Source organism: Crotalus tigris, unplaced genomic scaffold (assembly GCF_016545835.1).
Source record: "Crotalus tigris isolate CLP2741 ecotype Arizona unplaced genomic scaffold, ASM1654583v1 scf7180000023720.1715460, whole genome shotgun sequence".
In the NCBI taxonomy this organism is placed as follows: domain Eukaryota; kingdom Metazoa; phylum Chordata; class Lepidosauria; order Squamata; family Viperidae; genus Crotalus; species Crotalus tigris.
The window spans coordinates 650532-663952 of record NW_024100139.1 but is presented as its reverse complement, the minus strand read 5'-3'; the positions used below and the strand labels follow the sequence as shown (position 1 = coordinate 663952).

The window sequence follows — 13421 nt, the reverse complement described above, 5'->3', positions numbered from 1 at the left end:
TGGACTGTGCCATTGAATTCAAGTCTGGGGCAAAACTCCCGAAGCCCAGATTATACTCCATGAGCCCAAAGGAGGAGGAAATGGGAAGATTCATAAAGAAAAACCTAGAAAGGGGGTTCATTGAGCCAGCCAAGTCTAAAGTGGCCGCCCGTCCTCTTTAGAGAGAAGGATGGCTCTTTACACTTATGCGTGGATTATAAGGCCCTGAATACAATCAGTGAAAGCAACCTATACCCCCTGCCCCTCATGAAGGAGATGTTGTCACACCTCTCGAAAGGGAAATTTTTTTTTTACTAAACTAGACCTAAGGGGAAGCTTACTATCGCGTGAGAATTAAGAAAGGGGATGAATGGAAGACCGCATTTAACTGCCCAATGGGGTGCTACCAATTCAAAGTCTTGCCTAGAACACCTGCAACCATCTTCTCTTAATAAAGATGCCTGTTGGAAGAAATATTCCAAGAGTTCTGTCTTCTTAAGTGGGGTGGGTCCTTACAGCTAAGGTAACTCACTTAATTTCCGCAGTGGCTGAGAAGACAAATGAGGGCAAATGAGTTTTACTGGAGTATTTGTACCTTCCTCTTTCACTATTTCCTGTTCTGACTCTGACCAAATTCTCACAGTTCTTGATGCTAATAACACCAACAAGTAAGCCCTCTATTTCTGTTAAGAGTAAGCTCATGGGTTATTTTTCTCCATGTTTGGATAAAATGGGTAAGAAAGCCAATGCTGGTGAACTGCTAGACTTGGTGAAACTTCTTCTGATCTGTTGCAATAATTCCTTAGTCATCCAGAAATATTTGACACCGATTTTCCTTTCAGTGATTCCTTTCAAATCACCTTTTTATTGTTTTTCTTGACGCCAACTGTAATCTTGCAGAATCTTAACATGCTCAAAGAATTAAACGTCAAGCCTGCCTATTTCAAAGCATCACCTAAGCCCTTTTGACGAGAATGGCCTCTCCAAGCTTTTGTCTGTGGACTTTATTTACATCAGTAACAAGGACAGGACCACCTCTTTTGTATACAAATCCACAAATGATAATGGAGAGTTTTACATTTGCATCCCAATTTATGTCGGCAGCACAAAAGCTCCGTGGACTGAACTCTTCCCAGGCCAAAAATGTGGACTCAATGAAACAGCAGTGCAAAGCCATGTCTTGGCAAAGCTCTCACGCCCATCACAGGAAAGAGATTTTAATTAGGCCACAAATTTGCAGTTATGTTCGCATCCACTCAACCAGGAAGTTCCATAATTATTTTTTTCTGAAAGGAATCACGATTGATGGGCCAGATGGATTTTTTTTTTATTTCTTGACTATCTGAATGACATCTTCGTCCTCCAAAGTGTGATCTTTTCCTACTTTCTGAGGGTTGTGCTTGACGGACGAGCCCCACACAAGAGCACTGGAAGAAAAGAGTTAGCACAGATTTAATGCCATAGATTTGTTAAGAAAAAAACCATGCTACGTTAATCTTATTTTTTAATCACAGAACTTCCTTCATAGATTAGGAGAATGTTGTAGATGAATTATATCTTGATTTAAATAAAGCATCTGGCTGGCTGGCTTGGCTTTCAATATCTTCTCCTGCATCGCAGTTGGTCTAAGGTCTCTAGGCAGCAGCTGTCCCTCCCCCCCCCCCCAAAAAGCAGGACTACACCTCCCACCTCTACTATAGTCCTAAAGGAACTAAATTGGCTGTTTGCAGACCACACTTACTATTTGAAATCTTTAATTAGGTTTTTATGAATCTTCATGCAGAAATCATCCACGGTAGTCCGAGAGTCAGGCAAGACCACTGGAGAAGTATAATCTGGGAGCTGCCCTTTGGGTTTAGTGTAACTGCAATTAAACACAATGAAACGTTCCTTTATCAAGCATTTATGCTTTCAGACAAGCCCCCTTTCTAACCAAGATTACTCTTCTTGATTAGTTATTATTACAAATAAAGGGGGTAACCCAAAGCGTACCCCAACAACTGAGGGAGCAGGAAGGAAGGCCCCTTTACCAGAATAATTCCTACCTGGTAAACAACTACATGTCAGTCAAAAAGATTTGAGATGGTCTTCTCTGTGACACATCCATTCTCTCTATATAAATAAGTGCTGGAGCATGTCCTCCAACATCTCATGAAAAAAATCATTCTGAGTCCTAAAAATATCACGGACCTTTTACAGAACAGAATTGAATGATTCCAAAACATACATTTTTTTTTCTGATTACAATCCTGCATGTCTGAAAAACTGCCAAAATTCTGGGCCCCCGAGAATCACCAGGAACACGGAGGGTCAAGAGGATTCAGTTGAGATTTCAGAGTTGAGGGGAAATTGACACCAGGGAGCATTTTTAAAGGTCCTGGAAGACTTTGAGCTCTGACAAACCAAAACTTACATCCGCACAAGTTTAAGGTAGTCCCAGATTTTCTCCAGCAGGTCATCAAAATTCCACCGATGATGAGCAGAGATGGGAACACAGTGGGGCACTTTGTAAATGATGTCTAATTCCTCAATGGAGATTTGATCAATTTTGTTCAACACATAAATGCATGGGATGTAAACTCTGCAAGAATGAAGAAGTGAGCAAAAAATGTAAGCGAGACAGAGGTCCTTCCTATCTTGCTGAGACGTAGGAGATTTCCAATTCTAGGTAGTTACAGTAACCAAGTTGGTAGAGCAAGAGAGACTGCCCTGTAAGATACATCCAGCCTATTTACTATAGTCCTAATGAGTAGAAAGGTTTGGCATTTGATCAGCTGCCAAGAGAGGCCTCTGCAACCTTCACTGCAGTTAACACCCCTTTCTTGAACAATCCTTTGGGCTTAGAAGCAATCAAAAGAGCAAAAAAGCCGAGCACTTGGAGTGGATGAGGAGCACAGGCTGTTCCTGCAAGGCCTCTGCCAAAAAAGCAGCCAGGTTGTAAGACAACCCAGTTCCTTGCCATGTAACATGAGAAACCCCCAGACCCTTCCTCCTTTATCAGCCCAGGAAAACTACCTGTTTCCTTCAACCACATCAATGAGGTCATCTGCAGTCACATCGCTCCTCAGGGTGACATCGGCATTGTGGATTTTATATTCTGCCAAGATGCTCTTCACGGTGTCGATATCCAGCTCGCTCTGTGGACACTGATCAAACAAAATATGATGATATACAGAACCCTGCAGACCACAATAGGGACTGGATCAGAAGTGAAGCACATGGGCTGGTAGGCTTAGCCATATGGCAGGAAGGGGTTAATGCGCCCACTGGCAATTGCTGCTATGGAGCTTCAGGTGTCAGGACAGGAGATGGCCACAGCACACCCAGACAGCAGGGATGCTAAACAGAAGTTCACAGCAGCGACCCTGGAGCAGAAGATGGTATCCTCAGAAGCCCTTTCCAGAACCCTAAAAGAAAGTGTCCTGACCAAACAGCAGGGCCTGCTTCTCTTCCTGTCTCACTGCTGTCACGAAGGAACCAAAATCTTGAGCTATACTTCGAACGGAGCCCTTGCTGAGACTCGGGGCCTGTTGCCAGAGATCCCTTCCAGACACTCCTTCAGTTACAGCAAATGGCAAATTTAGCAGGGCAGATTTCTTACGCACAGCAAGGTAGGAAATATCCTCCCCACACCTCTACTTACTGTGGCCGTGAGGTTAATGCCACCTTTGTCCTTTTTCTTAAAGCCAATATTGGGAGGTTTGCTGTTCAAACGTATCCCGAAGCCCTCCAGCTCAGTCTCAATTATCTTCTTATGTCCCAAAGGCTTCAGAACATCCAGAACTATCAGAATAAGGTTGCAGGTTCGGGCAACTGTGAGAAAAAAGGGAAAGGGGGGGTGTGTGTGAAATCTGAAAATATTTTCTGTCAGTCTCTTCTAAAAACCCAAACATAAACAGTTGGAATCTAAACAACAACAACAACAACAAAAAATCACGGTCATATCATCTCCTAGCTCAAACCAGAGTAATAAACAAAACACATTTTTAATCAGATTTATGTCAAGGAAGCAAGAAAAAGCCACGCGCTTACTTTGTATGAAAGTAAGCGTTTCCTAGATGCAATACTCTTGGGATCAGAGGCAAAAGCAGCACCAAGCATCCATCTCTTCTATTCTACTCTCTTCACTTCACCAGCCAGTCCTCCTCTCCCCTTTTGCCCTGGGACCACCAGCACTCACCTGCAATGACCTGGCGGCCTCTGCCTTTCCCGTCTTTGGCACCCTCGATAATTCCTGGTAAATCAAGAAGCTGCAAAGTTTGTGGGAAATAACAAATCAGAAAAGAGAGATGTGGAGAAGCCAGACAGCACACCTCAACCCGCTGTTATCCTGTTGCCCTTTGTCCTGTGACACTTCAGCCACACTTTGCTGACCATCAGGATTTCTGGCACTCTCCTCCTACTGATCCTTTCCACATCCATTGCATTGTTCTCCACCCAAGATTGGCTTCCAAAACTCTACTCAACAACCTCCCTGCAACAGCTATTTATCTGCTTTGGGGGTGATCTGAGAGTAAATGCAAAGTAATTCTGTTGTACTATGGTCAAAAGCAAATCATCTTGGATGGACTGACGAGCTGGATGATCTTCAATATTTCTGGAATGCCAATGGGCTTGACATGTGGATCTGACAGATGTACAAGCAAGGGACAAGTATCGATTCAACCCATTCTTTAAATCTAGTAATTAAAAGAACATACCACTTCCAACCATTCCTGTTAAGTTTTTCCTTCCAGGATTTTCACCTTGGCTACTTTCCTCTGGACAACCTTCAGTTTATTAATGTCTTGTATAAAATGCAGTCTCAGAACTGGCCACAATATTCTGACCACAGCAGAACACAGGAACAATAACTTTTCTTTTTTCTTAATACTTACACTTATACTTACACTTGCAGTGGTTCTTAAACATTTGCAGACACTTCTGAATTTTCAACATTTCTGCCCTAAATGTGACTTGTTCTCCACATGTCCTAAAACTAGCTAGAGAACCTAGTTAAAGAAATGAGACCAAAAATTCTATTTGTTCATTGACTTATTGAGGAAAGTGACCCAAAACTATATATTAGTATGTGGCAAACATATGCAAACCTATAGAATTAGAGCAAGTTAGAGTCAGGTGTTTCAATCAATGGGATGATAATGAAATGGGAGTGAGATAAATCCTGCCTTATTTTAAGAACAGAATTCTGGATATTCACTATAAATGTCTGATCTCCACACAGGGATGTTATGGCTTGAATAAAAGAGTTTTCTGAGGACCTTCAAAAACAATTGATACTCACCAGGTTGGAAAAGATTACAAATCTATTTCCAAAAGTTTTGGACTCCAACAGTCCACTGTCATGCAGACAGTGTGCACAAAATCTCCACTCTCCAAAAATAACACTGCTACCATCTAGAGTTGTGAAAGCCCCTATGAATAACCCAGAAGGCTGTTGGAAGAATTTCTGTGAATGGACAAGACTAAAACAGAATTTTCTGCCTTGAATGAAAAGTATTGCGTGGGGAAGGCCAGCGCGGCATTCCAGCATCTGTGTGAAATACGGTGGTAACGGTATCATGCTTTGGGCCTATTCTGCTGCCCCTGGACGGCGTACCATCATTGGTCGAACAATGAATTCCAAACTGTACCAGTAAGTTCTAAATGAAAACGTTAAGGCAGTGGTTCTCAACCTTTTTAATGCCGTGACCCCCAACCGGTCGTAAGTCGAGGACTACCCAACCGGTCGTAAGTCGAGGACTACCCAACCGGTCGTTAAGTCGAGGACTTTCCCTGCCTGGGAACACCGCGCATGTGTGGTGCTGCCCCCTGCGCCGGCCAAGACGTAGCTGGCAAGCGGCAGAGACGGCGCAGGGGGACCACCAGCTGGGCCACCAGCTGACCCAGTCCAAGGGAGGTAAGGCACCCGCCGGGCCCCACGCGTGCCAGCAACCCTCCCTGCGCCCACCAGCCTCCCACCTCCCACCCCTGGCCCTCTTTTATTTACATTTTTAGTAGTTGCTCAGGAGGGAGGGGTGGAAACTTCCAGACAGCTCGCCTTCGCTGCAGACAACTTGCAGCACCGTTTGCAGAATGGGGCTTTTGGCGGGCTCAGCAGGGCAGAGACAGCCTGGACAATTCCTATTGGCTTTTGAAAGCCAATAGAATTAGACTCTATTCAAGAGAGTCTATTCTATTGGCTTTCAAAAGCCAATAGAAGAAAAGGGAGTAGCACAGCTAAGGAAAAGGGGGGGAAAAATGGCGGACTGCGTTGTTTGGCGACCCCCCGTGAAATGGTCGTTCGACCCCAAATGGGGTCCCGGCCCACAGGCTGAGAACCACTGTGTTCAGGTGTGAACTCAAGCACAAGAGAAAGTGGGATGTGCAGCAAGGCAGAGATCCAAAACACAGTCACTGACCAAAGGATGCTTAAAGCAGAAGTTGATGTTTTGAAATGGCCAAGTCAAATTGCTGAGCTTTAGCGTTAGAGAAATCTTGTGGAAGGACCAGAAGTGGGCTATTCACGCAAGGAAGCCCAGCCACCTCCCTGAGCAGAAGCTGTTCTGCAAGAAGGAAGAGGCTACAATTTCTCCAAGCTGATGTACTGGACTAGACAACAATTATCAGAAACATTTAGTTGCAGTTATTGCTGCCCAAGGGAGGACAAGGAGCTACTGAAAGCAAAACTTTGCATGCTTTTGCCACATACAAATATGTAGCTTTGGATCATTTTTCCTAGTAAATTAACAAACAGGTACAATATTTTAACTCATTTAATTGCACTCTTTATCCATTTTTGGGACTTGTGTGGACAACAGATCATGTTTTAGGTCATATTGATCGGAAATATTGAAAATTTAGAAGGCTTCACAAACTGATGCACCCCGTTCCTGTTTTACCATCTTCTCTTAGCAGTAACACTGACTACTGCATTTTCCTTCGGTTTCTGTTGACGGCTCTAAACCTAAGTTCCTTTTGTGCTTGAACCTTAACTTTCTGCATGATTGCACCCAACTTCTATTTCCTAGAACATCCCTTTTAATTCATAGCTCAACGGACAGTTCCTTGTGCATCAGGATAATTTTCTAATCCTTATTGGTACCTCTGCATTCTGCCGACCTCTTGTAGTTCCAGGGAACCCACTATTTATGGGGGAGGGTGATCTTTCTTCACAGGATTTAATTTAAAACCCACTAGATCACATTTGAAAGGTTCTCAGTTTCTGAGAGATATTTCTTGTAGTTCCATTTGGAAACATTCCTACAAATGATTCTAAACAGTTCTGGCTGATCCTGTACAGTCAGGTTGGTCTACAGTCTTGGGATTTTGTAATAATTTTTCTACCTATTTGTCAAACATGCTTTGTCATTCTTTTTAATATTCGCTAAGTTTGGCTTCAGGCACAAGTCTTGGCTTCATAGGCCTCACCTGTATTTTGGCTCCTTTGTATCGGATCACTCCTGGAACTGTGGTTAGAGTTGTGAACTCGTACGCAGCTACTTCCGAGTAAACACCAGCAAGATTGCTCAGCAGAGTAGACTTCCCCACCGAAGGGAAGCCCACAAAACCAATCCGGGCATCGCCAGTCTTTGCCACATCAAAACCTAACAATGATCATTAATTCAGAGTAGGCCCCAGAATGCCTCTAGCAGCAAAGTCAAAGGAGAGAAACTTCCACCTTGGTATTCTCTTGCGCAAGAGGAAGGCCCACAGCTATCCCTCCCTCCAGCATATTGGGGGCCCACTTCTACCCCCAAAGGACAGCTGAGCTGCTGAAAGCAAGAAGAGAAGTATAATACCCATTTAAAATACTACACCCTTCGCTTATGTTCTTCAAATAAAGCAACAGGCACATGCTCAACACAGTTTACATGTGTTGCTACAATTTATACTAGCATAAGGTTGGCAATAATTTCACAGTTCAGCTATAGACAAATAGTGGATAGATGGAAGACGGATTGTAATATGGGATGGCTTAGAGAAGATGAAAATCTCATCAAACAAGTAAGGGATCAAAGACCAACCCATATCAAGAGGGTTTATGGGGTTTTAGTGGAAATGTATTCAGAATCTGAATTAATTAAAGATTGTATGATTAAATGGGCACAAAATATTGGTGAATCAATTTCACTGGATACTTGGGAACTTATTTGGGTGAGGAATGTTAAATTCACGCAAGCATAGAACTTAAGAGAGAACTTTTATAAAATGTTTTATAGATGGCACCTTGATCCAAAGAAAATGTCCATTATGTACCCTGATCTACAGCCTAAATGTTGGAGATGTGGTTGTTTGGACGCTACTTATTTTCATATTTGGTGGTCGTGTAAAAATATAAAAGCCTTTTGGATTAAGATATGGTGGAATATTCAAAGAATTTTTAGAAGGAGGGTAAAATTTACCCCGCAATTATTTTTATTAGGTATTATTACTGACTGTGATGCTAAGGAAGTTATACTGATGCTAAATTTGATCACAGCCGCTAGGCTGTTAGTTGGACAATATTGGAAGAAGGATTCTTTGCCTACTTTACAAGAGTGGTTTTATAAAGTTTCGTATTTGGCAGAAATGGCAAAGATTACGGCTTTCTTAAAGGAGCAATCTCAAGAGAAATTTTTTGTTGTATGGGAAAAATGGATAAATTTTATTCAACACAATTTGAATATGGAAAAATATTATTTAGCTTTTTCATAATTTGTATTGATTGCTTTTTTCTTTTGTTTCCGTCTTATGAATTTTTATTCTTTTTTATTCTTTTTTCCTTCTTTTTCTCTCTCTTTCCTTTTTCTTTTTTCTCTCTTTTTTAAGTATTTTTTCTTTTTTTTTCTTAATGCTTATATCATATATATATTATTATTAATTATTGTATAAGTTGTAAATGTTGTTTAAGTTTTTTTAAAAAATTTTTTAAATAAGCCTATATTCAGTTCTGGGAAGTTCGGGGAGGGAGGGGTGGGTTTGGGAGGGATTGGGTGAGGGTTGTTGTTTATTTGTAAAACTTTTAAAAAATTTTCAATAAAAAAAAATAATAATAATTTCACAGTTCAGCTGACAAAAGGATTGCGTGGACAAGACATACCTGAATCTGAATGTATTTACATGTGGACAAAAAGGACATTTTGACACATTCAATTGAAAAGGAAAGGACTGGTTGCTCCATAGGGGCAGTTATTCCCTATACCAAGAGACAGACTATCAACTACTTCTATTTTGGTGTGGTCTCTATTGGTAAAAAAAAAATATATATGGAGAGCAGGATGAAACATGGTCCGCCCACCTCGCAAAATTTGGCTTGCTATTTCCTGGGGTTGCACAAGTGCCACCTTGCTGATTCTGCACTGGTTACCAAAAGGGACTCTGAAAGTGTACTGCTATCCCCAGCAAGAGATGCCATGCTCCTCCGCCATCCTTTTGAAAGGACACACACACCTTCTCCGGGTCCACCCCCTCCGCCTCCTTTTGGGGTAATCAGCTCTCGACGCAGCTTGGCCAGGCGGGCCTTCAACAGCCCCAAGTGATGGGCTGTGGCTTTATTCTTTTGGGTGCGAGCCATCTGGAATAGAGAGAAAAAAAATCAGGGCCAGCAGATAAATCTATCGGCTCCAGGACTGGCACAGACATGGCAGGGCCAACCTTGTGACCTGGCCTCTCAGGTTTCAGAAAGACAGACCTGCTTCTTATAGCAGAAATGAATAGAATAGAGCTGGAAGGGACCTTGGAGGTCTTCTAGTCCATCCCCACGCTCAAGCAGGAATCCCTATATCATTTCAGACACGTGACAGTCTAGACTCTTCTTAAAAATCTCCAATGATGGAGCGCCCACGATTTCTGGAGGCAAAGCTGTTCCCCTGGTTAATTGTCCTCCCTGTCAGGAAGTTTCTCCTTCATTCCAGGTTGCTTCTCTCTTTGGTCAGTTTCCAACTGTTGTTTCTCGTCCTGCCCTACTGATATTTATTTATGAGACTTATATACTGCTTTAAGTGCAAGCACTCTCTAAGCAGTGTACACCAGTAAGCAATGTATATATATATATATTTACATTGCCCCCAACAATCTGGGTCCTCATTTTACCTACCCCGGAAGGATGGAAGGCTGAGTCAACCTTGAGCCGGTGAGATTTGAACCGCTGACCTGCTGAACACAGTCAGCTAAAGTGGCCTGCAGTACTGCACTATCAGTAAAAAGAGAAGCAGGTCCATTTTGTACAGAGGTGGTTCAGGAAAGTTGCCCCATTCACGCATCTCCAGCTCGTTGCCCGCTCGAGGCCCCGTTTCAGCCGCCGACGCCCGTCCCGGGTCAGAGCCAGCCTGGCCGCCCAGCCACGCAGCGTCCCTGCCGGTTACTGGACGGGGACCCCGGGGCTGGGCAGGGCCAGGACGGCGTCTCCGCCGGGGTTCCTGCCTAGGAAAGCACCACGTTCGCCTTGCGGTGAAGGTGCCGGCCGAGAAGCCAGGCGGGTCTGGGTTCTAGTCCTGCTTTGGGCACGAGAGCCGGTTGAGGGATTTGGAGCCGGCCCACCTCGCAGGGTTGTTGTTGTTGTGGGGACAATTCACTGCCTGGAGCTGATCGCAAAAGGAAGGATGGAAAGCGAATCTTGGCCGTCGCTTCGCTCGTCTTTTCATGGCTCCCCCGCAAAAATCGCCCTCATCATCCGGCCTGTCTCCCTCCAGCGGCGCCCCTGGATGCCCGCTGCCGACGAGCCCAGAGGCCGCAGAGCCCTTCGGGCCGCCGGGCAGGGAGGGCAGGGCGCCCTCGCCTCCGCCCGACTGACTCCTGGCCGGTAGACTGCCGCTGTGCGGAAGGTTCCATCACAAGGCCACGGCTCCCCCCCCCGCCCGGGTGCAAGCAGCACCTCGGCCCTCCGGTACCTCCGCCTCGATCTCGGCGATCTTGGCCAGCGTCGTAGCCATGGCGGCGGCGGCGGCGGCGGCGCTTCAGAGATTGCACCCCTCAGGCTGCAGCAGCGCATGCGCGGAATACAACCCTCGCGCGACTTCCGACAACAGCCCTGCGGGGGAGGAGCAAAAACGAACGGGAATTGACACGCCGGCTTGCGCGCGATTTCCCCTGATGCAGGGCGCGAAAATGCCATAGAGCGCGGACGCCAGAGCGGCACTCGTCCTTCCAGCGCCTTCCTCCTCCGCCACTCGAGGGCGCCCCCTGGAGCCGAGCGCTGGAGCGGCGGCGGAGCGCCGTCTCGCTCCGCTGGTTCGGCGCGCCCGGGGTCCTTTCCCAGGCGCAAAGGGAGCGATTCCCCTGCGGCCGAAGCCCGGGGGGCGCCGTGCAGGACGACCCCCGCCAAGTGGGGGCATTCCGACTCGCCGCCAGCCCCGATCCCGCGCTGCGCTCGTTCCCGCTGCAGCCCGGGGACGGAGGGCGCCGCCTCCGGGGGCAGAATTCAGGGCCTGGTTCGCAGCGCCTCCGCCAACGAGGGGGGCGGCCTCCGTGTCTGCATGAAGCCAGCAAAGTGGCCCCGGGCTGGCTTCCCCAGAGCGGACGGTGTCCAACCGCCTCCCAGAGAATGGCAGTTTGGGGCCCGCTCACAGCCGGGCTACGGACCCGTCCCCATTGCCGGAGAGGGAGAGGGAGGAAAAAGGGCGTAGTGCCCGACGGGGGCATCTTGTGTGAACGCGCTCATCCGTTCAGTCTGCACGCACCCTTCCAGGGTGCAACGCCTGTTGCACAGGAGCATCGGCTTCCAAATCCAGCTCTCACCTGCCAAGAGCACCAAGGCCCATATTGCTGGACAGCTGGCCTCGAAGAAGGAGTATCAGCAGAGGCCGAGGGAGAGGGATCTGCTGGTGGTTGGCTGCTCAGGGCGGGGTTTTCCTGGAGGTCTCCAAAATCCAAAGGAGGGAATTTGAGTATAAACACACAGCCTTCCCTGTGAGGACCAAAAGCCAAGTCCCATTTCCACACTCGTTTAATAAACTGATAATGGTGCTCAAGTGGAGTGCCCAACTTCACCCCTTCTCACAGGAACCGCAGCACTTCCTTCCTTCCTTCCAGAAATAAGCTTTCAGGGAAACCTGAAAAACTGGACAGGCTTCCAGCATAGGAGAAAGTTACTTCTGCCAGTTGGCTTAGTCCAGTGACTTTAGGATGTTCTTTTGAAAATGGTCATCGTGAGTATACCCTGCATATACCTAAAGCAGCATATTTTAGACAAATAGAATAACATAATTCAGTTTAAATCCTACTTATTTCAAAGGCACACAATAAAGAACACTAATTAATAAGCTTACAATTCAGGGAGGGATGGAAAAGCCTGTTTTTAAGATTCCCAGCTACTCTGGATGTCATTTGACTGCTCATTTCTCTGGAAATGCCCTAATCCAGGATCCAGGAGTCCTGGGTTTCTATTTCAAACCCTCGGTCCAGCTAGAAATGAGAGAGAATTATAATTTCTATTCTGATACATTTCCAGATACACCTCTGCTGGTGTTATACATACTGCTAAGGTGGCTGGAGCATTGCTTGGGATTTACTTAAAGACTCTGTGGGCACTCAACTTAAACATAGCAATTCCAGATGGCATATAATAAAATAAAAAATAAAGCAAACTAAACAAATACAACCAAAATTAAAAGATGTTTAATAGGAAATCACAGCCAAATCCTTCTCCAGAGGTACCAGACTACTCCACAAACTATGGTTAAGAAACCACAATGTGTATGTTTACCCAAGAGGCAATAAATCACTTTCTGCCTTAAAGTGATGGAAAACTGAGCCATTTGTGTACCACTAATCTGATTTCATTGGACATATTGTCACCAACTGATGGCCCAAAAGGACACAGCGTGGCAGCTGGACACGTTGTGTAGTCAAAAGGCCTGTGATCCATGGGATGAGGGGCAGGCAGGTGCTGGTGTCTGCTTATCTGGGCCCTCTTCCTGCTGCCAATCCTTGGGAGGGGGGCTCCTGGGACCCCCTTGCGAAGGATTTAGCCCCCTGGGAGACTCCACTGTCCCGCTGTGCCCCTTTGCATGTGGCAGCTTTTTTCATCCTTTTTCATGCTTGGAGTTGGAGGAGCTGCACTGACAGGATTTGCCAGTGGCAACTCTGTGGACATCACCAGCTACTTGAAGGTCAGTCCCAGAGACGGTCCTGGCTCACTATGACTTGGGGGTGCAAGGAAACCAGCCCCCTCCTGACGGAGCATCAATGGGCAGCATCACTTCAGTTTTCTAACTTTGCCCATGCATTTGTTTTTTAACTTTCACAAAAGCCCCCCCCCCCACTTGGGAGCCCCAGGGATGCGGCACATCCACCCCAAGGCTGATTTCCCCACAGAAGACCCCGATGGCGGTAGGCCCTTAGCTGGCCAAACATCCCCCCCAGAGGCCAGGCTAGGTTTCCTGGCGGCCTGGGCCCTCTGTGCTTTCTGGCAACTTTGGGGGGCGGCCTCCTCCACTCTGCTCTCTGAGAGGGAGGTTGGAAATGTGGATGCTGGTGCCATG

General features: G+C 46.2%; 1 protein-coding gene across 1 annotated transcript; it reads right to left on the bottom strand.

Annotated features, from left to right (window-relative positions):
- Positions 1-809: 809 nt before the first annotated feature.
- On the bottom strand, positions 810-10987 carry DRG1 (developmentally regulated GTP binding protein 1). The gene is made up of 9 exons (XM_039321077.1): positions 10830-10987; positions 9391-9514; positions 7390-7565; positions 4160-4229; positions 3623-3792; positions 2995-3125; positions 2393-2560; positions 1721-1843; positions 810-1406 (listed from the first exon to the last, which is right to left on the bottom strand). The coding sequence occupies exons 1-9, from the start codon at positions 10869-10871 to the stop codon at positions 1307-1309; spliced, it is 1104 nt and encodes a 367-aa protein (XP_039177011.1). The 5' UTR covers positions 10872-10987; the 3' UTR covers positions 810-1306.
- Between the last annotated feature and the right edge of the window lie 2434 nt (positions 10988-13421).

Bases quoted from the DNA above. Each gene is read 5' to 3' on its own strand.
- DRG1 (XM_039321077.1), bottom strand. From the start codon at position 10,871: ATGGCTACGACGCTGGCCAAGATCGCCGAGATCGAGGCGGAG. The intron at 9,515-10,829 runs GTACCGGAGGGC...TCTCTATTCCAG, and splicing joins TCGCCGAGATCGAGGCGGAG to ATGGCTCGCACCCAAAAGAA. The intron at 3,126-3,622 runs GTAAGTAGAGGT...TTGTTTGATCAG, and splicing joins GCATTAACCTCACGGCCACA to TGTCCACAGAGCGAGCTGGA.